The sequence below is a fragment of the Panulirus ornatus genome, chromosome 30, assembly GCF_036320965.1.
Source record: "Panulirus ornatus isolate Po-2019 chromosome 30, ASM3632096v1, whole genome shotgun sequence".
Lineage (NCBI taxonomy): Eukaryota > Metazoa > Arthropoda > Malacostraca > Decapoda > Palinuridae > Panulirus > Panulirus ornatus.
The window spans coordinates 3247559-3274827 of record NC_092253.1 but is presented as its reverse complement, the minus strand read 5'-3'; the positions used below and the strand labels follow the sequence as shown (position 1 = coordinate 3274827).

Sequence of the window (27269 nt, the reverse complement as noted above, 5' to 3'; positions counted from 1 at the left end):
AAGTTAAGTCGGAGGATGAGTTTCAGATATCCCACGTGTTTTGACGAGCTGCGCGCTGTCCCGCAGTCAGCTGATGGAGTCAACATGGCCTCTCTGGTAGCGAGTACGGCCCGGGTTACTCGTGTACCTGTTGTGGTGGTTTTAGGTGCGACAGGGACTGGGAAGTCGAAATTGGCGTTGGAAATAGCAAGCAGATTTAATGGAGAAATCATCAGCGCGGATTCCATGCAGGTAAATGGATATGTTTTGGAGGAATGTGAAGGTGAACGTGATGCATGTCTACGTGTGGTTTGCAAGACTCTGTGATGGCGGAACAAGGGTGAAGCAATTTCGTCACCGGTTATATTGAAGACTCTCTTGGAGATGTCAGGATTAATATATATCACTTTGTGGTGTGAAATCTTGTCTAAAGACGAGAAGTACACAAGAGTAGAAGTTTGCACCCATTTCGTTACAGTCGTAATTAACTTGCATCATGTAGCAAGTTAACGAATCTCGTAAGACTATCCCAACGTGCTATTTTATTAATCGTCGTTAAAGCTTTTTATTTAGCGCTGCCACGTATCTAGTTTTAGATATGATAGTTATTTGGTATTGTTATTGTAAAGGCCTTACCCACCGTATATGCATATTAATGTTAACCTTCCTATCTTTTCTTTTCAACCTAACTCTTATGCACCTGCTCTCATGATCTCATTCCTAAATTTCTAAACTCAGGCTTTCCTTATCAGTTTGCCACTTGGTTTTATTAAAACTTATTCACAGGGCATTGTTCTTGACATTTTTCCAGGTGTTTCCAACTGTAGCCAATCGTGGAGAAGAATTAACGACTAATGATTTTAGCCACACATTATATATTGCCTAAGGTATTTTAAAACTTTTTATTTCTATTATTTACTTACGTATAGTAATATACTGCATTATTGTGGACATTTTATTTATATTTTGATTGAAAATTACAACAAAATATCTCCCCAGAAAAAAAAGCATTTCCCCTTATCCTTCTAAGATGTTCCTGTTCGAACTTATTCTCAAACCATTAATTTTATCCATTTGCTGCATCTCATTACACTTTGTTGTTCACAGTCACCCTCATATTTCTCCTTTCACACATACCCCCAAACTCATGTCGCCCATCTATAGAGTTTTCCTCCACAGGTGCCATGTCATCTGCACGTAGCATCTGATTCACTTCCCATGCACCCCTCTCCCAGTATATGATAGACCTACCCCTTACTCTTTAGACCCTAGTATTTACTTCCCTCTCGCCACCCCATCCATTAATAGATTAAACAACCATGGTGACATCACACATCCTTGATGCAGACCTAACTTCACCAAGAGCCATTTACCCTCTTCTTCCTACTCATGCCCATGCCTTACTCTCCTGGTAAACATTCATCACCACATTCTGTAACTTTTTGTTTATCCCACATAGTTATGGCCTCATCCGCAAGGTTTCTCAGTCAACCCTATCTTATGTTTTCTCCAATGATCATAGTAGTCATCTTTGTTGCGATGGATTTTCAAGGTGAAAATTGATAGGTATATTGTGATATTTAGTGTGTTCTTTTATTCTCATTACAAGTAGAGTTCAGTTTTATGCTTTAATAGGCCACTTTTAATAAGAATGATCTCTCTCTCTCTCTCTTGCAGGTGTATCGTGGCTTGGATATAGTAACTAATAAAGTGACACCAGAGGAGCAAACACAGGTTCAGCACCACCTGTTGGATTTTTTAGACCCCTTATCTCGCTACAGTGTTACAGATTTTCGTAATGCTGCTTTACCAATAGTGGAACGACTCCTTTGTGAGGATAAAGTACCTGTTATTGTTGGAGGAACCAATTACTATATTGAATCTCTACTCTGGAATGTTCTTGTTGATAGTGTACCTTGTGTCATGGGCATGGATGACTCAAAGCTAATATATGACCGTGATAAGGAGATTTACATGAACATCAAAAGAAATTCAGTGAGTGGTGGTAATGATCAGAATGTGCAGAAAAAGAGTAAGCTAAGTGGTGCTGTTTGTGATAGTGAGAATGTTGAGGAAACTGTAAATAATTATTTTATGGAAAATGCTGAGGAAAAGGAAAATTCTAAATGTGAAAAAGATGATCAGAAAAGTGACAGTGTAAAAAGAAAAACAGAGGTTAAAGGAGTTGAAGAGGGAGTGAGTGGAAATGAATATGCTAGTGGTAAACCAAATGAGTACATGGTGTGGCAAGACACTGATATGACAACCGAGGAGTTATATTGTCGATTACAGGAGGTTGACCCAGATATTGCTGAGCAGTACCATCCAAATGAACGTAGAAAAATTATCAGGTAAGTTTGTATTATATCTCTGCTGTTTTTAGGTTCTTATTGCATATCTTGTCCTGTGTTTAGTGATAACTTATCTTGTGGTACTTGATACACTCAGAACTAGCCACTTTTGTATCTGCTTTGGAACATATTAGATTTTAATTGGTACAAAAGTGTCATATGTTGTTCTTTTGTAACAGGTCTTGAATTGGCCTTTATCCATAGCATTAACCCCTTAAGCAGGAAGAGACAATCTCTTGACAGAAAGAACATTTTATGAAGCTAAGAAATCAAGAGAGAAACAAGTGGAGCAGGACTTAACATTCACCTGAAGCAGTAAACACATTTCATGGGAGCATATTTCTGAGATAGCACTGAGCACTACACAGCTTGGTGTTGAATGTCCCGACTGTCATGGTCGTGTTTGTATAGTCTTATGATACATTTGGTGCTTTTTATCATCATATCTGTAGGTTTATATGGAGTGGGTCATCTGGATTATTGAACTCCACATTGCTGTAGGACAAATACTGAGGAACTCGAATGGAATTATTGTAGTTGGCAAAGCATCTCACGCAATCAACATAGATAAGGCAAATTTGATTGTAGTCATCGAAGCGTAGAGCACAAAACTACCTGAGGTGTGGGTAATGGCTTAAAATGTTTGTCCCATCTCTAAAGAGCACAATCTTCTTGTTCATTTTCAGTATACCTTCTAAGCATCCTATGTGGAAAAGGAAATATGAAAATTCTTTTCCCCTTGAGGAAAATATTTATATTCAATATTATTAAAGAAAATGCCAAAAAAAGTGGTATATTTTCCTTCAGATGAAAATTCAGTGAATTAGCAGAGGGACTTAAAAAGATTATCAGATAGGGCTGGTACATGGTAATGGAATTCAACTTAGATAAATGCACAACACATACTGGGTAAAGACAGAAACACTGATTACAAACTGGACTATATTACTATTGGTAAAAGAGAATGTGAAAGAGATTTAGGGGTACTGGTGAGCAAGGATCTTAAGCTGCGGTAACAATGTTTTAAAGTGTATAATAAGGCTAATAGTATGTTAGGGTTCATTAATAGGACTCTCAAAAATTAAACTCTAGAGTATTATTGCATCTTTATCTTGCATTGATGAGACCACATTTGGATTATGCGGTACAGTTTTTGGGCTCCCTATTATGCAGTTGATATAGATTGTTTGATAGTACAAAGATGAATGACAAAAGTGATACCTGGAATTAGGAACCTCTTTTATGAAGAATGGTTCAATAGACTGAATTTACACTCAAGAGGAGGAGGGCTTTTTAAATGGATGAAGGGCATTGATATAGGTAACATGAATAAATTACTTAGAATGGCACCACCGGATAGGACAAGTAATGGATTTAAATTAGGAAAAAATAGATTCGGTTCGGATGTGGGTAATTATTGGTTCAGGGATAGTGTGGTAGATTTATGAAACAAGCTGCCAAGTACGTTAGTGGAAGCTAGGTTTTTAGGAAGCTTTAAACAAAGGTGTATGTATTTATGGGTTAGGCGGTTGGTTGTAGAGTGGACAGACTCGGAACCTGCCTGGCATGGGCCAATAGGTCTCTTGCAGTGTCCTCTCTTATGTTCTTGTGCCCTTCATATTTGAAGAGTGTTAGATTGACAAAACTTACCCCCTGGTGGCAGCACAGATCCTCATTATGAATGTAAGTATTGGCATCTCCATAGGAATCTTAAGTTTCTTGGTCCTTTTCCTTGTAATTGAAATCTCTTATCAGTACTCTACCCTCTCAGAGAAGGGAGTGTCCCACTGTTGCCCTTACCACCTTAATTGTACATCTTCAGGATCACTGCAGTTCTTTGGAGAATTATTAACAAATTGTATTACACTATGTCACCTAAATTTGCATTGTAGGTACCAAGAGGTCATGCAAGTCTTGTTTAGGTAAATTTCATTTCATTGGTTTTCATTGAAAATATATTACAGGGTTAGGGAATGGAGGATCTAGTAACACACCAGATAACACGTCTCGAGCACGCATACTTTTCCTGAAAATCTTAGTGGCTCTTAACACTGCTCATCTGACACTCTTGAAAGATGACCAGGTAAAATGCTTCATCTCTTGGGGATTTATCAGGGTTCAGTTCCTTTATATTCTTCATCATTGCTTCATTTGATGTCAGCTCCTTTCAGTCATTCTCCTTCAGATGTTTGTTTAGGATCAGGTAAATTGCATCGAAACTTTTCAGTTTGGTTAATACAGTGGCAAAATAATTGTTCAGCAATTTACCATCTTTATGTAGTCTGATATGCTTTCATTTGGTTTATACAGTAATACAGCATAAATACATATAGGCTCCGTCCTCTGTTCTTAATGCTGTCTCACTAGCACGGTAAATGGCGAATATGTCTGAAAAAAAAGAAAAAAAATATATATAAATGGGATGGCCTTGATTAGGGCTGTAGCTGCCCATGCCGTCTCGGCTAACTTAAAAAGACTGTGCTGAATACGAGAAAAGATTATGCTGAATTTTACACCTGGTGAAAAACCTGGTGAAGTCTTCAGGGGTCACCTACCCCAACAGCCTAGACTAAGCCCCGACTGTTAGGTTGGGACATTGATAGACCAAGCTGTTAGAAGTCACAGCCCATAGGTCCTTGTAGTCCTCACAGTCTGGCTGGTCTGTTACACTTTGTAGGTACATCTCCACTGTGCATTCCATGGTGTTTCTGATGATTGCGGGCATGTTGTTGAAGAGTCTGGGGTCCTGGATGTTTGAGGTATTTTTTTCTATGCATATTGCACCTTTGTATTTATAGTGTTTCATACATGCCATGCCATTTGGATATCTGAGTGTAAGTTGGGGACCTTGACTTTTAGCATTTTCTAGGTATGGATGATAAACCTCTCTTGTCTGCACCCCATGGAGTTTAGCCTAAGTGATTTCAGTTGTTCCCTGTGATTTAGGTACTTTACTATGTTGATATGGGCTGTGAAAGATATTTTTTATTCTGCAATTTTACTTGTTTTCTAGGTTTGTGTTAGAACATATTTTATTTGTTAAAGAATTAGAGCCTTGATTTTTTTTCCTTTTTTTGAAAATCCAAAGGATTTATTTCACCATCCTTCAGGAGGAGGCAGCTGTTTTTTCATGTTCACTGAAGGTTAAGTGATAAGATATTTTTATTCTGAGGTGATTCACGCAGACATTATTCTTCTAGGGTCTTCCGCATTTTTCAACTGGTTTATATATATTTTTTTTTTCTTCTTTAAAGCGGTTGGATCCCATTCCCATTGAAAAGCATGTTTTTCTTGGTGGCCCAACGGAGAATGTAGATATGTCCCTTTGTAGTGTTTTACAATATGTAGATATGTCTCTGTAGTGTTTTACAATCTTCTATTGATTTGATTTTCATAATTCTTGTATCATCTACAAAGGATGATATGAAACCTTGGCTTATGTTCTCATCCATGTCAGACATTAGAATGAGGGACAGGAGAGGTACATGGATAGCTCATTGGTGAACTGGGCTTTTTATTGTGGAGATGCTGGAGGCACTGTGATCTGTTAGTTGAAAAGTTATATATTCTTTTCCCAGTGTTTGCCGTTATTCCCATCTTTTACATTTTATGGGTTATGGCACTTTGGTCTCATTTATCTACCTGTGCAAAGTCTGTATAAAGCTTGTTAGCATTTTGTTTACTGGAGCTTCAGTGATCATATCTTGGTCAAGTTAATGAGAGAGGTAGGATCTTGCTTCCTGAAACTGTATTCTCCCAGGTTATATACAATGTTCCTTTCTTGAATTTTATCTGTGTGCCTCTTAGGATTCTCTCCAAAGATTTTAGTAATATGTGCTGCAGCAGTTCGTTTGACACTCAGGCCTTACTCTTGCTTTTTTTAGTGCATTGTGCTGAAGCTTATGTACGGTAATAAAGATTGCTTTGATTTTAAGAGTACACTTTAAGAGAGTACAGCAGATTTTAAGTTCTGTATACACCCAAAGAATACGATTTGCTGGAGCAAGAAAGGATGAAAATTGAATTCTCCCAAAGTGATTTTTTTGCTGATGCACTAAAGAACTTCAGCTTCAGTGGAAGATCAGCTCTGCAGTCACAAGCTATTCCACATGTAAAGAAATTGGACAAGAGCATTGTCAACAGACACTCTTGAGCTCCCTTACCTTCACGGTGATGTTGGATTAAGAGCTTCTTCTGATGCCCCCTCAGGTGGTATTGTTCTCATGTCCCCTTGAGGAGGCATCATTTGTATGTTTACTGTGGATGTTCCCTCCGAGGAGAATCCTTTGGGCCTACACCAGAAGTAGCAGTGAATCATAAACTTTCACGTTATACATTACAAAAAAAAAGAGGAGGAAACATCAATGATGAAGTAAGAAATAGCCCAGAATACCTTGTCTCATGTACGAAGCACAAATCGAGGACCACAAATTCTAGTTGACCCCTAGGAACAGAGAGGTTTGCTTTCATGGACAACTGTCAGATAAGTGAGATTTGAAATATATATGAATTAGTGTTTAGTGAGCTAAAAACCACTTTAGATAAGCCAGCCAACTTGCTCTTAGACAATAATCCCCTTGTGTTAATTATAGATTTGACCATCTTGCCACAAGATTCTTAGAGGGTCATTGAGAACATTCTTGTGCACTCTTATGGAACTATTAGTTAACTCGCTCAGTTAAAGATTTTGTTTGTTTGTAACTTTTCAGCATCATCTTTTGATGTGATTTTCATACTTATTATAGTCTCCTTTGCAAAGGATGAAATGCAACCGTGGCTCCTGTTTGTGTCAATATCAGTTATAAGAATGAGGAGCATGAGGGATGCAAGCATAGTTCCTTGGGAGACTGAGCTTTTTGCTTTGGATTCCAGTTATTCCCATCTTTTCCATTTAGTGTGCTTTGACACCATGGTTACATTTGTAGAATAGTTTTGCAGTTTCTGTAAATTAGGCAAGGACTTTCTCTATTTTGCTTATGAGAAATGCAAATCGAGGACCTCAAACTTTATTTGCTAATTTAAAGCAAGGTATTTTTTACAGGCAAGTGAGACTCTAAAAGGGCATTATGAATTGGTATTCAGTGAGCCAAAAACCACATTAAAGATAATTGACTTGGAGGCTTCTTCCTAAACAGTAATCCCCCTAGTATACACATAATAGATATCACTATCTCAACACAAAATTTCAAGAGCATGTTAGTTCCCTAGACAGGAACTTCCATCATAGTCTTCAAAGGGTTATGAGAGCTGTAGTTGTGGCAATAATTTATAAGTAATGTAGATATGGACTACCATGATGTATCGGTTAGTGTGTCTAACAATGACTCTTTCACGGGTTGTCTAGTGTTGAGCTCGTAGGTTCAAATCCTGGTTACGAGAGGCTGTCCGTGGTCATCCCAGCTGTTCATCCACCGGTAGGGGTTGATGATGAAATGGGTACCTGGCTCAGGCTAGGAGTTAGTGGGATGGCTTTGATTAGGGCCTCAGCTGCCCATGCAGTCTTGGCTAACATAAAAAAATGACATAAGTGCTTGAACTGTAGTAATAGTTTATTAATGAGAGCTGTAGCTTTGACAGTGTTTGATCAGTATTTGCTGTGATTGTAGCACTGTACCATTTGTTTTAAATCTCTCCATTTCTGACATTTTCATCAGTAATTGCTCTGAGTGTGGAAATATCCTATTATGTGCAGTATCTGTGGCATTGCCTCATGGTAATGTACTGTAGCCATGATTTTTACTGAATGCTGTAGCTTTGGCATCATTTACTTTATTCAGTGCTGTAGCTGTGGTAAGAGAATGATAATTTCTGTACTGGTTTCAAATAAACTAATGAGGCTTTTGGCTTATGGCAGGTCTCTGCAGGTACATGAGCAAACAGGTCGGTGCCATAGCCAGATTTTGCTGGAGCAGCAGCAGCAGGAAGGTGGTTCGAAGCTTGGGGGCAGCCTCAGATTCCCTAACACTGCTATCCTCTGGGTTACATGCCAGCAGGTGAGACTCGTGCAAGGTAAGGTCCAGATGGAAGAACACGGTATTGTGTGTATGTGTTGTTGGGGAGTCTTAGTGTTATTTACCCTCGTCCAAACAGAGGAGGGTTTCCTGCCATGCCCCAAACACCCCTTCCTTCCTTTAGGCATAGTGAAATGTTTCATAGAGGAGTTTGTGATTATTGTTTCTTTTTCCGGGAAACCGTGAGTGCCTGAAAAAGACATGTAATGGATGACTGTAGAACAATTTCAGGAGATTTTTTTTAGTTTGTTATACATACAGATATCATGAGCATGGTAAAGTATAACTTGATTTAGGAAAGTAGTCATTATTAGATATGTCTTAGGTTGAATTTAATGATTTTGTATTGCATGGTGTGTTATACAGTATTTCAGGTATGTGAATGATACAAGTCCATAGCTGTCTTGCATGTGTTTTGCCTATTTTAAAGGATCTTAAATTAAGTTGTTCCTACCTTTGTTTGTATGAGGGTTGAGGGACTGAGTAGGAATGTATTGTAGTGTATGGGGTCCTCATGGGACTTAAGAGTATGCCTGAGGTCCCCGTGGTAGTGAAGGGGCCCAGTCTTTTATCTCCAAAGATATCCAGTCACAGACAGATGACCTAGTGGAGGATAGACCTCCAGGTTCTCCCATTCAAACTCATATGCCAGTTAACTTGTCTCTGTCCTGTTCAACCCAATAACCTTATTTTTATTCATATTTACTTCGTCTCACAAACACTCCCATACTTGGTAACCAGCTATTGCAGTTTCTTGCTCTAATTTGCCATCAATACTCTGTCATTAATTCTCACACATTTCTTCAGAGCAAACACTAGATCCATATATTCACTACCCTTGAATCCATGGTACCTCGCAAATGTGGGAAATGGCAAATATGTATGAAAAAATTACTTATTCTTTTTATACATATTCGTCATTTCCCACATTAGTTAAGTAGCATTAAGAATAGAGGACTGAGCCTTAGAGGGAATATCCTCACTTGGCCCCCTTCTCTGTTCCTTCTTTTGTAGAAATTTGAATGGGAGGAGAGGATTTCTAGCCCCCGCTCCCTCCCCTTTTAGTCGCCTTCTACGATACACAGGCAATACGTGGGAAGTATTCTTTCTCCCCCATACATATAGAGAGAACGAGAGGGGGGAGGGAACGAGGAGAATTGGGAGACCAAATTGGAGGTGGAAGGATGGAGTGAAATAGATATTGAGCGATCGGGGCCTGAACATACAGGAGGACGAAAGGCATGCAAGGAACAGTGTGAATTGGAATGATGTGGTATACTGGGATCAACGTGCTGTCAGTGGATTGAACTAGTGCATGTAAAGCATCTGGGGTAAGCCAAGGAAAGTTTTGTGAGGCCTGGATGTGGAAAGGGAGTTGTGGTTTAGTGCATTACACATGACAGCTAGAGACTGAATGTGAACGAATGTGGTCTTTTTTGTCTTTTCCTTGCGCTACCTCGCACATGTGTGGGGTGGGGGGGTGTTATTTCATGTGTGGCAGGGTGGCGACGGGAATGGATAAAGGCAGCAAGTATGAATGTTTACATTTTTATATATATGTATATGTCTGTGTATGTATATGTATGTATACATTGAAATCTATAGTTATGTATATGTGTGTGTGTGGGCGTTTATGTTTATACATGTGTATGTGGGTGAGTTTGGGCCATTCTTTCCTCTGTTTCCCTAGGGTAACTCACCAATGCAAGAGACAGCGATTAAGTATAATCAATTTTAAAAATTATATACATATATATTATATTATACTTGCTGTTTCCTGTGTCAGCAAGGGAGTGCAAGGAAACACATATATATACATAAATGCCCATGCACACATATACAAACATATGCATTTCAACACACACACACACACATGCTACCTCACACACATGAGGGGGGAGGGGGTTGTTATATTATGTGTGGCGAGGTGGCGATGGGAATGAATAAAGGCAGACAGTATGAATTATGTACATGTGTATATATGTATATGTCTGTGTGTGTATATATGTGTATATGTTGAGATGTTTAGGTATGTATATTTGGGTGTGTGGACGTGTATGTATATACATGTGTATGTGGGTGGGTTGGGCCAATTTTTCGTCTGTTTCCTTGCGCTACCTCGCTAACACGGGAGACAGCGACAAAGCAAAATATATATATATATATATTTTTTGCTTTGTCGCTGTCTCCCGCGTTTGCGAGGTAGCGCAAGGAAACAGACGAAAGAAATGGCCCAACCCACCCCCATACACATGTATATACATACATCCACACACGCAAATATACATACTTACACAGCTTTCCATGGTTTACCCCAGACGCTCCACATGCCTTGATTCAATCCACTGACAGCACGTCAACCCCGGTATACCACATCGCTCCAATTCACTCTATTCCTTGCCCTCCTTTCACCCTCCTGCATGCTCAGGCCCCGATCACACAAAATCTTTTTCACTCCATCTTTCCACCTCCAATTTGGTCTCCCTCTTCTCCTCGTTCCCTCCACCTCCGACACATATATTCTCTTGGTCAATCTTTCCTCACTCATTCTCTCCATGTGCCCGAACCATTTCAAAACACCCTCTTCTGCTCTCTCAACCATGCTCTTTTTATTTCCACACATCTCTCTTACCCTTACGTTACTTACTCGATCAAACCACCTCACACCACACATTGTCCTCAAACATCTCATTTCCAGCACATCCATCCTCCTGCGCACCACTCTATCCATAGCCCACGCCTCGCAACCATACAACATTGTTGGAACCACTATTCCTTCAAACATACCCATTTTTGCTTTCCGAGATAATGTTCTCGACTTCCACACATTCTTCAAGGCTCCCAGAATTTTCGCCCCCTCCCCCACCCTATGATCCACTTCCGCTTCCATGGTTCCATCCGCTGCCAGATCCACTCCCAGATATCTAAAACACTTCACTTCCTCCAGTTTTTCTCCATTCAAACTCACCTCCCAGTTGACTTGACCCTCAACCCTACTGTACCTAATAACCTTGCTCTTATTCACATTTACTCTTAACTTTCTTCTTTCACACACTTTACCAAACTCAGTCACCAGCTTCTGCAGTTTCTCACATGAATCAGCCACCAGCACTGTATCATCAGCGAACAACAACTGACTCACTTCCCAAGCTCTCTCATCCCCAACAGACTTCATACTTGCCTCTCTTTCCAAAACTCTTGCATTCACCTCCCTAACCACCCCATCCATAAACAAATTAAACAACCATGGAGACATCACACACCCCTGCCGCAAACCTACATTCACTGAGAACCAATCACTTTCCTCTCTTCCTACACGTACACATGCCTTACATCCTCGATAAAAACTTTTCACTGCTTCTAACAACTTGCCTCCCACACCATATATTCTTAATACCTTCCACAGAGCATCTCTATCAACTCTATCATATGCTTTCTCCAGATCCATAAATGCTACATACAAATCCATTTGCTTTTCTAAGTATTTCTCACATACATTCTTCAAAGCAAACACCTGATCCACACATCCTCTACCACTTCTGAAACCACACTGCTCTTCCCCAATCTGATGCTCTGTACATGCCTTCACCCTCTCAATCAATACCCTCCCATATAATTTACCAGGAATACTCAACAAACTTATACCTCTGTAATTTGAGCACTCACTCTTATCCCCTTTGCCTTTGTACAATGGCACTATGCACGCATTCCGCCAATCCTCAGGCACCTCACCATGAGTCATACATACATTAAATAAAGTGTGTGGAAGAAGAAAGTTAAGAGTAAATGTGAATAAGAGCAAGGTTATTAGGTACAGTAGGGTTGAGGGTCAAGTCAATTGGGAGGTGAGTTTGAATGGAGAAAAACTGGAGGAAGTGAAGTGTTTTAGATATCTGGGAGTGGATCTGGCAGCAGATGGAACCATGGAAGCGGAAGTGGATCATAGGGTGGGGGAGGGGGCGAAAATTCTGGGGGCCTTGAAGAATGTGTGGAAGTCGAGAACATTATCTCGGAAAGCAAAAATGGGTATGTTTGAAGGAATAGTGGTTCCAACAATGTTGTATGGTTGCGAGGCGTGGGCTATGGATAGAGTTGTGCGCAGGAGGATGGATGTGCTGGAAATGAGATGTTTGAGGACAATGTGTGGTGTGAGGTGGTTTGATCGAGTGAGTAACATAAGGGTGAGAGAGATGTGTGGAAATAAAAAGAGCGTGGTTGAGAGAGCAGAAGAGGGTGTTTTGAAGTGGTTTGGGCACATGGAGAGAATGAGTGAGGAAAGATTGACCAAGAGGATATATGTGTCGGAGGTGGAGGGAACGAGGAGAAGAGGGAGACCAAATTGGAGGTGGAAAGATGGAGTGAAAAAGATTTTGTGTGATCGGGGCCTGAACATGCAGGAGGGTGAAAGGAGGGCAAGGAATAGAGTGAATTGGAGTGATGTGGTATACCGGGGTTGACGTGCTGTCAGTGGATTGAATCAAGGCATGTGAAGCGTCTGGGGTAAACCATGGAAAGCTGTGTAGGTATGTATATTTGCGTGTGTGGACGTATGTATATACATGTGTATGGGGGGGGGGGCATTTCTTTCGTCTGTTTCCTTGCGCTACCTCGCAAACGCGGGAGACAGCGACAAAGTATAATAAAAATAAAATATATATATATATATATAAGCAAAAATGGGTATGTTTGAAGGAATAGTGGTTCCAACAATGTTGTATGGTTGCGAGGCATGGGCTATGGATAGAGATGTGCGCAGGAGGGTGGATGTGCTGGAAATGAGATGTTTGAGGACAATGTGTGGTGTGAGGTGGTTTGATCGAGTAAGTAATGTAAGGATAAGAGAGATGTGTGGAAATAAAAAGAGCGTGGTTGAGAGAGCAGAAGAGGGTGTTTTGAAATGGTTTAGGCACATGGAGAGAATGAGTGAGGAAAGATTGACCAAGAGGATATATGTGTCGGAGGTGGAGGGAACGAGGAGAAGTGGGAGACCAAATTGGAGGTGGAAAGATGGAGTGAAAAAGATTTTGTGTGATCGGGGCCTGAACATGCAGGAGGGTGAAAGGAGGGCAAGGAATAGAGTGAATGGATCGATGTGGTATACCGGGGTTGACGTGCTGTCAATGGATTGAATCAGGGCATGTGAAGTGTCTGGGGTAAACCATGGAAAGTTGTGTGGGGCCTGGATGTGGAAAGGGAGCTGTGGTTTCGGGCATTATTGCATGGCAGCTAGGGACTGAGTGTGAACGAATGGGACCTTTGTTGTCTTTTCCTAGTGCTACCTCGCACACATGAGGGGAGAGGGGGAAGGTATTCCATGTGTGGCGAGGTGGCGATGGGAGTGAATGGGGGCAGACAGTGTGAATTGTGTGCATGGGTATATATGTATGTGTCTGTGTATGTATATATATGTGTGTATACATTGTGCATGGGGGTGGGTTGGGCCATTTCTTTCGTCTGTTTCCTTGTGCTACCTCGCAAATGCAGGAGACAGCGACAAAGCAAAATGAAAAAATAAAAAGGGAAGGGAGCGGGGTGCTGGAATTCCTCCCCTCTCATTTTTTTTTTTTTTTTTCCCAGAAGAAGGAACAGAGAAGGGGGTCAGGTGAGGATATTCCCTCGAAGGCCCAGTCCTGTGTTCTTAACGCTACCTCGCTATTGCGGGAAATGGCGAATAGTATGAAAGATATATATATATATATATATATATATATTTTTTTTTTTTTTTTTTGTCGCTGTCTCCCACATTTGCGAGGTAGCGCAAGGAAACAGACGAAAGAAATGGCCCAACCCCCCCCCCCCCATACACATGTATATACATACGTCCATACACGCAAATATACATACCTACACAGCTTTCCATGGTTTACCCCAGACGCTTCACATGCCTTGATTCAATCCACTGACAGCACGTCAACCCCGGTATACCACATCGCTCCAATTCACTCTATTCCTTGCCCTCCTTTCACCCTCCTGCATGTTCAGGCCCCGATCACACAAAATCTTTTTCACTCCATCTTTCCACCTCCAATTTGGTCTCCCTCTTCTCCTTGCTCCCTCCACCTCCGACACATATATCCTCTTGGTCAATCTTTCCTCACTCATCCTCTCCATGTGCCCAAACCACTTCAAAACACCCTCTTCTGCTCTCTCAACCACGCTCTTTTTATTTCCACACATCTCTCTTACCCTTACGTTACTCACTCGATCAAACCACCTCACACCACACATTGTCCTCAAACATCTCATTTCCAGCACATCCATCCTCCTGCGCACAACTCTATCCATAGCCCACGCCTCGCAACCATACAACATTGTTGGAACCACTATTCCTTCAAACATACCCATTTTTGCTTTCCGAGATAATGTTCTCGACTCCACACATTCTTCAAGGCCCCCAGAATTTTCGCCCCCTCCCCCACCCTATGATCCACTTCCGCTTCCATGGTTCCATCCGCTGCCAGATCCACTCCCAGATATCTAAAACACTTCACTTCCTCCAGTTTTTCACCATTCAAACTCACCTCCCAATTGACTTGACCCTCAACCCTACTGTACCTAATAACCTTGCTCTTATTCACATTTACTCTTAACTTTCTTCTTCCACACACTTTACCAAACTCAGTCACCAGCTTCTGCAGTTTCTCACATGAATCAGCCACCAGCGCTGTATCATCAGCGAACAACAACTGACTCACTTCCCAAGCTCTCTCATCCCCAACAGACTTCATACTTGCCCCTCTTTCCAAAACTCTTGCATTTACCTCCCTAACAACCCCATCCATAAACAAATTAAACAACCATGGAGACATCACACACCCCTGCCGCAAACCTACATTCACTGAGAACCAATCACTTTCCTCTCTTCCTACACGTACACATGCCTTACATCCTCGATAAAAACTTTTCACTGCTTCTAACAACTTTCCTCCCACACCATATATTCTTAATACCTTCCACAGAGCATCTCTATCAACTCTATCATATGCCTTCTCCAGATCCATAAATGCTACATACAAATCCATTTGCTTTTCTAAGTATTTCTCACATACATTCTTCAAAGCAAACACCTGATCCACACATCCTCTACCACTTCTGAAACCACACTGCTCTTCCCCAATCTGATGCTCTGTACATGCCTTCACCCTCTCAATCAATACCCTCCCATATAATTTACCAGGAATACTCAACAAACTTATACCTCTGTAATTTGAGCACTCACTCTTATCCTCTTTGCCTTTGTACAATGGCACTATGCACGCATTCCGCCAATCCTCAGGCACCTCACCATGAGTCATACATACATTAAATAACCTTACCAACCAGTCAACAATACAGTCACCCCCTTTTTTAATAAATTCCACTGCAATACCATCCAAACCTGCTGTCTTGCCGGCTTTCATCTTCCGCAAAGCTTTCACTACCTCTTCTCTGTTTACCAAATCATTTTCCCTAACCCTCTCACTTTGCACACCACCTCGACCAAAACACCCTATATCTGCCACTCTATCATCAAACACATTCAACAAACCTTCAAAATACTCACTCCATCCATATATATATATATATATATATATATATATATATATATATATATATATATATATATATATATTCTTTCGTACTATACGCCATTTCCCACGTCAGCGAGGTAGCGTTAAGAACAGAGGAATGGGCCTTTGAGGGAACATCCTCACCTGGCCCCCCTCTCCGTTCCTTCTTTTGGAAAATTGAAAAAAACGAGAGGGGAGGATTTCCAGCCACCCGCTCCCTCCCCTTTTAGTCGCCTTCTACGACACGCAGGGAATACGTGTGGGAGTATTCTTTCTCCCCTATCCCCAGGGATATATGTGTCGGAGGTGGAGGGAACGAGGAGAAGAGGGAGACCAAATTGGAGGTGGAAAGATGGAGTGAAAAAGATTTTGTGTGATCGGGGCCTGAACATGCAGGAGGGTGAAAGGAGGGCAAGGAATAGAGTGAATTGGAGCGATGTGGTATACCGGGGTGGACGTGCTGTCAGTGGATTGAATCAAGGCATGTGAAGCGTCTGGGGTAAACCATGGAAAGCTGTGTAGGTATGTATATTTGCGTGTGTGGACGTATGTATATACATGTGTATGGGGGGGGGTTGGGCCATTTCTTTCTTTCGTCTGTTTCCTTGCGCTACCTCGCAAACGCGGGAGACAGCGACAAAGTATAAAAAAAAAAATATATATATATATATATATATATATATATATATATATATATATATATATATATATATATATATATATATATATATATATATATATATATATATATATATATATATATATATGGCCAAGTGAGGATTTTCACTCTTTGGCTCAGTCCTCTGTTCTTAATGCTCAGTGCCCTGGGCTGTTGCTTGTGTTTATTATTATTATTATTATTATTATTATTATTATTATTATTATTGTTATTGCTATTATTATTGATATTTTTTCAAACTTGTTTGCAATTTCCTGTACGAGTGAGGTAGTGCTAGAACCAGACAAATTGAGGCCAAATTTGCTCACCTCCATCCATTTTTAGAATCGGTAGTATTTTTCCTATCACTATTATCATGCTATTGTTATCTTGATTGTATTGAAAATGATTCTTCATTTATTAATGAATACCAAGTATATTTTTGTTATTTAAAAGAATATCAGTGAACAGAAAAGAAGTAATTGTCCCTTTTTACAGTCTTCAGTACAAGTTGTCCTTGTAGCCATTTCAGTACTGTAGAATGTTTTTTATTTTTCTTGTTGGTATATTTGCAGAAGGGAGTAGAGAGGAAGAGAGCCTTCTGCTTCTCTTTCATTTGCTACTAAATAATATACCTTATTATTAAGAAAAATGACTTGGGCCAAAGGGATTGCAAGATCATTTTGATCAGGGGATGCACATAACACACTTACTCTGCTTATATGATTAACCATATTATTGTGTTTGCATCAATAGGACATACTCAACCAGCGATTAGATGCTCGAGTGGATGAGATGATCAAGAGGGGGCTTCTGCAAGAGCTGAAAGATTTCCACTCTTCTTATAATATCAAGCGTCTGAAAGATGGAGAGCCCCCTGACTACACCAAGGGCATATTTCAAAGCATTGGATTTAAGGAGTTCCATGAGTTTTTGATTTTACCTGAAGAGGAGAGAGAAACTGAAAAAGGAAAACGGTTATATGAAGCTGGAGTAATAGCAATGAAGCTGGTAGGTTTCATTATGATGAAAATGATATTAGAATTTTCAAAATTGTTTGTTTAATCCAAGTTTCCTTTTTTATTTTATGTATATGAATTTTTTTTGCCTCAAATGAGGGCATAACACACACTTAGTATCATTTATATGATCCCTGCATGGAGTATTCTTTACAGATCAAGTAATTAGAGATGAATGAAACTTCAGCTATTTGTTTTGAGCAGTAGAACTTATGTTTGTACATGGCAAATGTGTGTTTAAGTGTCTGCTGATTTAGCGTAAAAACCAAATGCCTATATTTTCATTTAAATAATCCAAGAGTGGTAGCCAACAAGAAAGGAATTGCTTGCATCCAAATTATATTTGCAAAATAACTTGTTTGTATAGAAATGAAGGAATAAAGTAGTTTTCATTAATCATTGGAAACATAGGCTTAGATTGATATAGATGCCCATGGGAGATAGTTTAACAAAAACTTAATGTAATTGCAGTGGTCAGTAATTGGAGTTAAAAAAAGTTAGGTTTAATTACTGGTAATTAGGTGGCATATTTCTATGATTGAGTAATTATCTTTTATCTGCTACGTCAACCACTAAGGTCACTAGCAGATGTAGTCAAAGACCTTTTAGATTTCTTTGAGAGAGTGAGCATTCCATATGAGAGAGCATTCCATATCTGACACAGACACCCTCTTTGTCAACCTCTCCTCAATGATTTTTTCCTGAAGTCCAAACCGTTTTAGCACACCATTTTCAGCTTTCTCCATCACACACTTCTTAGTAGCACACTTCTTGCCTATCCTTTTATTACCTGATCAGTCCAACCACTTCACGCTACATATTGTTATCCTTGTTCACTTCAATTCCAACATATCCATTCTTCACACATTCTCATCCCATGCCTCACACCTTTACAACAAAGTTGGGACTCCTGTACCTTCACATATACATATTTTCACCCTCGCAGATACTTTCCTTTCTTTCCACACATCCTTCAGTTCTCTCAAAACCTTCATCCCAAATTTTCCCTATGACTTGCTTCCTCTTGAGATAAATGCAGACCATATGTTGAAGATTAGTTGAATACTGTACCATTAAAGGGAATCAGTTTTAGGATATCCCATTTTGATTTATTCTTGGAAAGCTATAGCTTATGAACTTATTTCATTGCACCATTAAATTCCTGAGAAAATTGATATAGATCAACAAAGACTATCAAGGGAAACATATATTTGTATCCAGGAAGCTTACAAAAAACTTTTTTTTTTTTTTTTTTTTTTTTTTTTTTTTTTTTTTTTGCTGTCTCCCGCGTTTGCGAGGTAGCGCAAGGAAACAGACGAAAGAAATGGCCCAACCCACCCCCATACACATGTATATACATACATCCACACACGCAAATATACATACCTACACAGCTTTCCATGGTTTACCCCAGACGCTTCACATGCCTTGATTCAATCCACTGACAGCACGTCAACCCCGGTATACCACATCGCTCCAATTCACTCTATTCCTTGCCCTCCTTTCACCCTCCTGCATGTTCAGGCCCCGATCACACAAAATCTTTTTCACTCCATCTTTCCACCTCCAATTTGGTCTCCCTCTTCTCCTCGTTCCCTCCACCTCCGACACATATATCCTCTTGGTCAATCTTTCCTCACTCATTCTCTCCATGTGACCAAACCATTTCAAAACACCCTCTTCTGCTCTCTCAACCACGCTCTTTTTATTTCCACACATCTCTCTTACCCTTACGTTACTTACTCGATCAAACCACCTCACACCACACATTGTCCTCAAACATCTCATTTCCAGCACATCCATCCTCCTGCGCACAACTCTATCCATAGTCCACGCCTCGCAACCATACAACATTGTTGGAACCACTATTCCTTCAAACATACCCATTTTTGCTTTCCGAGATAATGTTCTCGACTTCCACACATTCTTCAAGGCTCCCAGAATTTTCTCCCCCTCCCCCACCCTATGATCCACTTCCGCTTCCATGGTTCCATCCGCTGCCAGATCCACTCCCAGATATCTAAAACACTTCACTTCCTCCAGTTTTTCTCCATTCAAACTCACCTCCCAATTGACTTGACCCTCAACCCTACTGTACCTAATAACCTTGCTCTTATTCACATTTACTCTTAACTTTCTTCTTTCACACACTTTGCCAAACTCAGTCACCAGCTTCTGTAGTTTCTCACATGAATCAGCCACCAGCGCTGTATCATCAGCGAACAACAACTGACTCATTTCCCAAGCTCTCTCATCCCCAACAGACTTCATATATATATATATATATATATTTTTTTTTTTTTTTATACTTTGTCGCTGTCTCCCGCGTTTGCGAGGTAGCGCAAGGAAACAGACGAAAGAAATGGCCCAACCCCCCCCCCATACACATGTACATACACACGTCCACACACGCAAATATACATACCTACACAGCTTTCCATGGTTTACCCCAGACGCTTCACATGCCTTGATTCAATCCACTGACAGCACGTCAAACCCTGTATACCACATCGCTCCAATTCACTCTATTCCTTGCCCTCCTTTCACCCTCCTGCATGTTCAGGCCCCGATCACACAAAATCTTTTTCACTCCATCTTTCCACCTCCAATTTGGTCTCCCTCTTCTCCTCGTTCCCTCCACCTCCGACACATATATCCTCTTGGTCAATCTTTCCTCACTCATTCTCTCCATGTGCCCAAACCATTTCAAAACACCCTCTTCTGCTCTCTCAACCACGCTCTTTTTATTTCCACACATCTCTCTTACCCTTACGTTACTTACTCGATCAAACCACCTCACACCACACATTGTCCTCAAACATCTCATTTCCAGCACATCCATCCTCCTGCGCACAACTCTATCCATAGCCCACGCCTCGCAACCATACAACATTGTTGGAACCACTATTCCTTCAAACATACCCATTTTTGCTTTCCGAGATAATGTTCTCGACTTCCACACATTTTTCAAGGCTCCCAAAATTTTCGCCCCCTCCCCCACCCTATGATCCACTGTGGCTGATTCATGTGAGAAACTGCAGAAGCTGGTGACTGAGTTTGGTAAAGTGTGTGGAAGAAGAAAGTTAAGAGTAAATGTGAATAAGAGCAAGGTTATTAGGTACAGTAGGGTTGAGGGTCAAGTCAATTGGGAGGTGAGTTTGAATGGAGAAAAACTGGAGGAAGTGAAGTGTTTTAGATATCTGGGAGTGGATCTGTCAGCGGATGGAACCATATATATATATATATATATATATATATATATATATATATATATATATATATATATATATATATATATTTTTTTATTATTATACTTTGTCGCTGTCTCCCGCGTTTGCGAGGTAGCGCAAGGAAACAGACGAAAGAAATGGCCCAACCACCCCCCCCATACACATGTATATACATACGTCCGCACACGCAAATATACATACCTACACAGCTTTCCATGGTTTACCCCAGACACTTCACATGCCCTGCTTCAATCCACTGACAGCACGTCAACCCCGGTATACCACATCGCTCCAATTCACTCTATTCCTTGCCCTCCTTTCACCCTCCTGCATGTTCAGGCCCCGATCACACAAAATCTTTTTCACTCCATCTTTCCACCTCCAATTTGGTCTCCCTCTTCTCCTTGTTCCCTCCACCTCCGACACATATATCCTCTTGGTCAATCTTTCCTCACTCATCCTCTCCATGTGCCCAAACCACTTCAAAACACCCTCTTCTGCTCTCTCAACCACGCTCTTTTTATTTCCACACTTTTTTTTTTTTTTTTCTTCTTTTTTTTTTTTTTTTGCCGCTGTCTCCCGCGTTTGCGAGGTAGCGCAAGGAAACAGATCTATCTATCTATATATCTGTTGCCCATTCAAATTGGAACTTACTCAAGGGGGTAGCCATGGCATTAGAGTCTCCATAACTAATGTACTCTAGTGCCGCTTCCCAGCCTTGGCAAGGAACATCTCTTCTGTACGAAGAATTTGTCATTATCTGTGTTAGTATGTCAGAGTTCATGATTTTGGGAAGGTAATTTTTGGCCCTCTTTAGGAGCCTCTCCTTGGAGGAGATAAACATTAGAGGAGTGGTCATTCCTGTAACATAACTGTGACCAATACCGTACTCTATATTTCATATGTTGACTTTATTAAGCTCTTGGATTGTCAGTATCAGGGGGATTGTCAGTATCAGGGCAGATGGACTTCAGTGTGCCAAGAGATGACTTTTAAGGTAATGTTTTTGCTTTATCCTCTTTTTTTTTTTTTTTTTTCCTTCTGCCGCAATGCTGGAATGCTCCTAAGGCTTGGAAGATGAATCAATCTAGGGATGTACATTTTGAAGAACAGTATGAAGAATTTTCTCTGTTGTGGTATTCCATAAGAAGTTGTCTTAGGTTTGTTTTTCCCCACCCTTCTCATGTGTGTGCTTAGAATTAAGAAACCAAGTGGAGGTTGCTGATTGGTTGGTGGAGAGAACTGGGCCAAACCATAGGTCATTGTCATTGAGTAGGTGGTTAGCATGTGGGGGGAAGAGGCATTTATGCAGCCTGAAGGTAGGGGAGTTAAGAGGTTACTACCCCCCAGAGCTACTGGAGATTATATCATTGCTCACAGGACATATCTCAAAACCTACATTAACTGTAAATCTTTTTTTTTTTTTTGCAGGCAACACGACAGTATACCAGGAAGCAAATAAGGTGGATAAGAAATCGATTTCTTCGACCATCAGGACGAAAGGTAAGATTTAAGAATCTTGAAGTAGCAGTAGAATGAAAGGTGTGTAATCACCTAATTGAATAATACTTGGAGCTAGTTTTGTCCTCTTAGGTCTCCATTTCTTAAAACACTCTACTGTTATACAACCACAATACCTAGCTTATTTCACTCATCTTGTCCATGTTATTAAAGATGTTTGTCTTCAAGTATTTTCTATCCCATTTCTTGCAATGACCTCTCTCATCTTTCTTGATTTCAAAGAACTTTTCACTTGCAACATTGTCAGTTTATCCCTTTACATTGGCAGCATTATTACTCATTAGCCCCCTCCTGCATGGCATAGATGTGGATAATAAAAGAAACATCTTGAGCGTGATGGAGAATAGAATAAATATCCCATTCATAGAAGCGGAACTCTTTTAGATTCAGTTGCATATACCACTGTTGTAAAGTGTCAAAGGGTGCACGTCCTCTGCTGGTGTGAACTATTCACCACTTTCAGATTTCTTTCATATTTGTTTGCCCTTTTCCATGTTGGGGAGGTAGCACCAGAAGCACCTTCACACATTTTTCCATTCAACTTACCTGGTACACCTAACAGGCTTGTACCTCTATAATTCATATACCCGCCTTTGTACCCCTTCCTTTTATATATTGGAACTATGCAGGCATTCCAACAATCCTTATGTATCTCACCATTGTCTAGACATGCTTTGAAATAATTAACCAATCAACAGTACAGTTAACCCCCATTGTTAAAAAATTCATTACAGTACCATCCACTCACGGCACCTTGTCACATTTCATCTTACACAAGGTTGTCATTACCATTTCTCATTTCACCAAACTATTTGCCATGATTCTGTCACTTTGCATACTGCCCTAAGCTAAACACCCTACATCTACTCTACTACCTTATTGTCAGATATATTTAAAAGTCCTTTAAAGTACTCGCTCCATTTCCTCTTGACCTTATCTCTGTTATCACTTCCCCATTTGCCCCAGTCACTGATGTTTGTATATGTTGTCTTGTTTTTCTGACATTATTGACCTCCTTTCAAGACATTTTCGTATTTCCTTAAGCTTGTTGATATTTTCTAACCTCAACTCTTATTTGCTCTCTCAGCTTCTCCGCCGCCTTCTTGACATCTTGTTGCTTTCTAATGTATACTGCACTCCCCTGAAAGCATGCCCAGAGACCTCTTTTTTCTCTTTTGCCAAAAGTTTTTCATCATCCCACCACTCAACTGCCCTTTGTCACCTGCCCACCTCCAGGATATTTTACCAGACTTCACTTGCTCAAGGTTACAGTGCAAGTGAAAAATCACCTTTAGTGAGATAGTATCATTGGGAGTACATTCTTGTCAAAGAACCATTTACCTGTCTATCTATCTATATCTCTGATGCTTTTTCCAACTGGAACTCCCTCAAGGGGGTGGCCATGGCTGTAGTCTCCATAACTGGTGGACTCCAGTGCCACTTTTTAGCCAGTGGTGCCCCATCCTTAACAGGCCACTGGCAGAGGGCAACTCTGGTGTAGTGTTTGCAGAAGCTCCTACCTAATGTTCCTACTTTATACTCTGTTCTTTTTTCTTTTCCTTCACACATTTGTGCCGTTTCCTGTGGGGCAGGGTGGCATGCGGAATGGATGAAGGCGAGCACGTATGAAAATGTACATGGATGCGCTGATGATACAGCGCTGGTGGCTGATTCGAGTGAGAAACTGCGGAAGCTGGTGACTAAGTTTGGTAAAGTGTGTGAAAGAAGACAGCTGAGAGTAAATGTGAATAAGAGCAAGGTTATTAGGTACAGTAGGGTTGAGGGACAAGTCAATTGGGAGGCACATTTGAATGGAGAAAAACTGGAGGAAATGAAGTGTTTTAAATATCTGGGAGTGGATTTAGCAGCAGATGGAACCATGGAAGCTGAAGTGAGTCACAGGTTGGGGAGGTTGTGAAGGTTCTGGGAGCATTCAAAAATGTGTGGAAGGCGATAACATTATCTCGGAAAGCAAAAAATGGGTATGTTTGAAGGAATAGTGGTTCCAACAATGTTATATGGTTGCAAGGTATTGGCTATAGATAGGGTTGTGTGGAGGAGGGTGGATGTGTTGGAAATGAGAGGTTGGAGGACAATATGTGGTGTGGGGTGGTTTGATCGAGTAAGTAATATAAGGGTAAGAGAGATGTGTGGTAATAAAAAGAGTGGTTGAGAGAGCAGAAGAGGGTGTATTGAAATCGTTTGGTCACGTGGAGAGAATGAGTGAGGAAAGATTGACCAAGAGGATATATGTGTTAGAGGTGGAGAGAACGAGGAGAAGTGGGAGACCAAATTGGAGATGGAAGGATGGGGTGAAATAGATTTTGAGCGATCAGGGCCTGAACATACAGGAGGGTGAAAGGCATGCAAGGAATAGAGTGAACTGGAACGATCTGGTATACCAGGGTCGATGTTCTGTCAATGGATTAAACCAGGGCATGTGAAGTGTCTGGAGTAAACCATGGAAAGTTTTTGTCGTGTATGTTTCAGTTGCTTGTGGTTTTTAGGCTGCCAGTTCTTGCTGCTCAGCTTTTTCTGGCATACTGGTTTACTATATTTACTTTTAACAGAATTGATGACCATGCTGGTGAGGCATGGTTTTGGATTGGACTGCATGAATAGTGTGTAGAAGATACAATGGGAATGTATTTAAGATGTTTGGAAGAATCTCCATAGACAAGAGAGTTAAGGAAATATGAGGAACGAAGTTTAGTCGGCTGTACTTGAGGCATCCTGTATGTGGAAAGAAAGGCAGCAATTGAATTTTGATAGAAATGGATTAAAGGTCACCTGTATAATAGTTTAATGTTTCTGTTTAGGAAGTTTACAACAAGAACACTAATTCCTGATTGTTTTACAGGTTCCATCAGTGTATGCTTTGGATGGCACAGATCTTAGCAAGTGGAATGAGAATGTTCGAGATCCTTCCCAAGCTGTTGTGAAGGCAATGATTGATGGTACACAACCTGACCTGGAGGCAGCTAATATACAAAAAGACTCTGAAAAATCAGCTTTCAACAGAAGTAAGAAAATTTTTATGAAATACACTTTAGGATTTCCTCCCATGAGTGTACTCAATCCCTGCAGTTTAATGTTTCAGACTTTGGCAACTTCCATTATTTGGCTTTTGCAAGGTTATGGTTCTCCATGAAATGGTATTTGTGTTTGCAGAATTTGTCACTCTGTTATCTGGGTACTGCCCAGATGAATATATATGCATAAAGCATGCATATTTCTTACACTTGCCGTTAGCAGATGGGTGATTGCTATAATGCTAGACCTCGAGCAGGTAGGCAGCATGCTGCACTTGGGACTATGAGAGTTAATATGACACATAAAGCAAACGGATTTTAAGGTCAGAAACAAACTTGTATATGATAAATACTGTTGAAAAACATTTCATGTAATAATTGAGCTTGTGTCTTGTACATGACTTGCAAATGGATTGAAGGAATGTTGATGGAGGGAGATGACAATCTGGTGCCAAATTGTTTAGCGCATGTTTTATTTTTTTTTGCACACACGCAGTTGCTATGTTACCTTGGATCATGTACAAATGGAGTAACTTACATGTAGTATTCTTAGAGCCAAGCAAATTATATAGAAAATAGCTTTTATTAGTATTTTTTAAAGGAACTCAAAATACATAATAAAATATAAAAGTTTTAAGTTTTTAGATATCTTGTTCATGCTGAAAAGTGCTTAAATAATGTCTGTGTTCTAGGACTAACCAAATCCATAAGAGCAATCGATGATAGAGAGAGAGATTTGAAAAGATGGTTAAAGGGGAGTTATCCAATGGAATTTCTAGTTGTTACATTTTAAAAGATTTTCTTGGTCCATTACCATTGAAATCAGCTCCATTGTACCAATTTGTGTGGATTTTCATTGCGCCTGTTAATTTTTCTTAATTTCATTAATAGAATAGTTCAGAAGTCATTACAAATGAAGAAATAATGACCATTCAAAATGCAACATTTACAAGGAAAATTCTTGCGTGCCAAATATTCCATAAAGCCAATGGTTCATAATAATTTTATAGTTGTAATGAGTTTAACGTGTTCTCTTTATATTGCCTCTTCCTCACCTCAATGTCAGAGGTATCACTAGTAGCATATGTCAAATGATGGGTAAAATTGACCCATAAGGCAGTCATAACCAAGAATTGTACTAAGATTAAATTTATATTTAAGATTTCCTTTGTTGCTTGGGTGATGTTTATTATTTCAACCATTATAAAAGGCTCATAGATTAGCCTTTGCACTGATGTAATTATTCTTAGATTATAAGAGAAGCTTATTTAGGATTCCTAACATATGACAATAAATTACATATTTCTGCAGATAATAAATCAAGACATGAATGCAGCATATGTAACCGTGTGGTAATTGGAGAGCAGACTTGGAAAGATCACATACAAGGAGCAAAACACAGAAAAATGGTGAAAAGGAAAAATTTCTCAAGTAAAGCAGATGAAGTAACTGTATGCATATCTACAGTAGAAGAAAAGACTTAAAGTACTATCATTTCCAATATGTTTTAAAAAGAAATTGATAATAGTCCTATTATTTTATTTCCATTTGATGTTTTATTTATTACTCAGCTGTCTTCCTAGATATTAAATTTTAGTGTAAACAAAGTTGAAGTTATTTTGTATATTTTTATTCATATTGGAATTTGATAGTTTAGGGTGGCTGGTTTACACCAAGGAATTAGGTGTCCCTTTTATTGTTAAAGGGTAGGATCGAGAACTCTAGTCTTTCATCCCACAGATATAAAAAGGCAGTAAAAGGGAATAAAAAGAAATTTGATTTATTTGTGTACATACAACATTGAAAGAGTAAATTAATTATATAATTGTTGAATTCATTATGAAGGTTTTAAGTTTTTTTCTTTCATCTAATTCCCTGCCAGATTTCTGTGGAAAGGAAAAATAAAATTTGAAGTTTT

The 27269-nt window shown here is 40.0% G+C and overlaps 1 protein-coding gene across 2 annotated transcripts; it reads left to right on the top strand.

The window, feature by feature from the left end:
• LOC139758331 (tRNA dimethylallyltransferase) lies at nucleotides 1–27269 on the top strand. Of its 2 annotated transcripts, XM_071679609.1 has the most exons (8): nucleotides 94–231; nucleotides 791–866; nucleotides 1657–2330; nucleotides 8185–8323; nucleotides 17306–17560; nucleotides 22230–22301; nucleotides 25180–25342; nucleotides 26663–27269. In XM_071679609.1, the coding sequence occupies exons 2-8, from the start codon at nucleotides 834–836 to the stop codon at nucleotides 26833–26835; spliced, it is 1509 nt and encodes a 502-aa protein (XP_071535710.1). In that variant the 5' UTR covers nucleotides 94–231; nucleotides 791–833; the 3' UTR covers nucleotides 26836–27269. The 2 variants fall into 2 exon arrangements, with proteins under 2 accessions (XP_071535709.1, XP_071535710.1); XM_071679608.1 differs by lacking the exon at nucleotides 791–866 and having other exon boundaries at nucleotides 1–231.

Coding starts and splice junctions, on each gene's coding strand:
- LOC139758331 (XM_071679608.1), top strand. CDS start 16: ATGAGTTTCAGATATCCCACGTGTTTTGACGAGCTGCGCGCTGTCCCG. Junction 8,324..17,305: donor TCTGGGTTACATGCCAGCAG/GTGAGACTCGTG, acceptor TTGCATCAATAG/GACATACTCAACCAGCGATT. Junction 22,302..25,179: donor TTCGACCATCAGGACGAAAG/GTAAGATTTAAG, acceptor ATTGTTTTACAG/GTTCCATCAGTGTATGCTTT.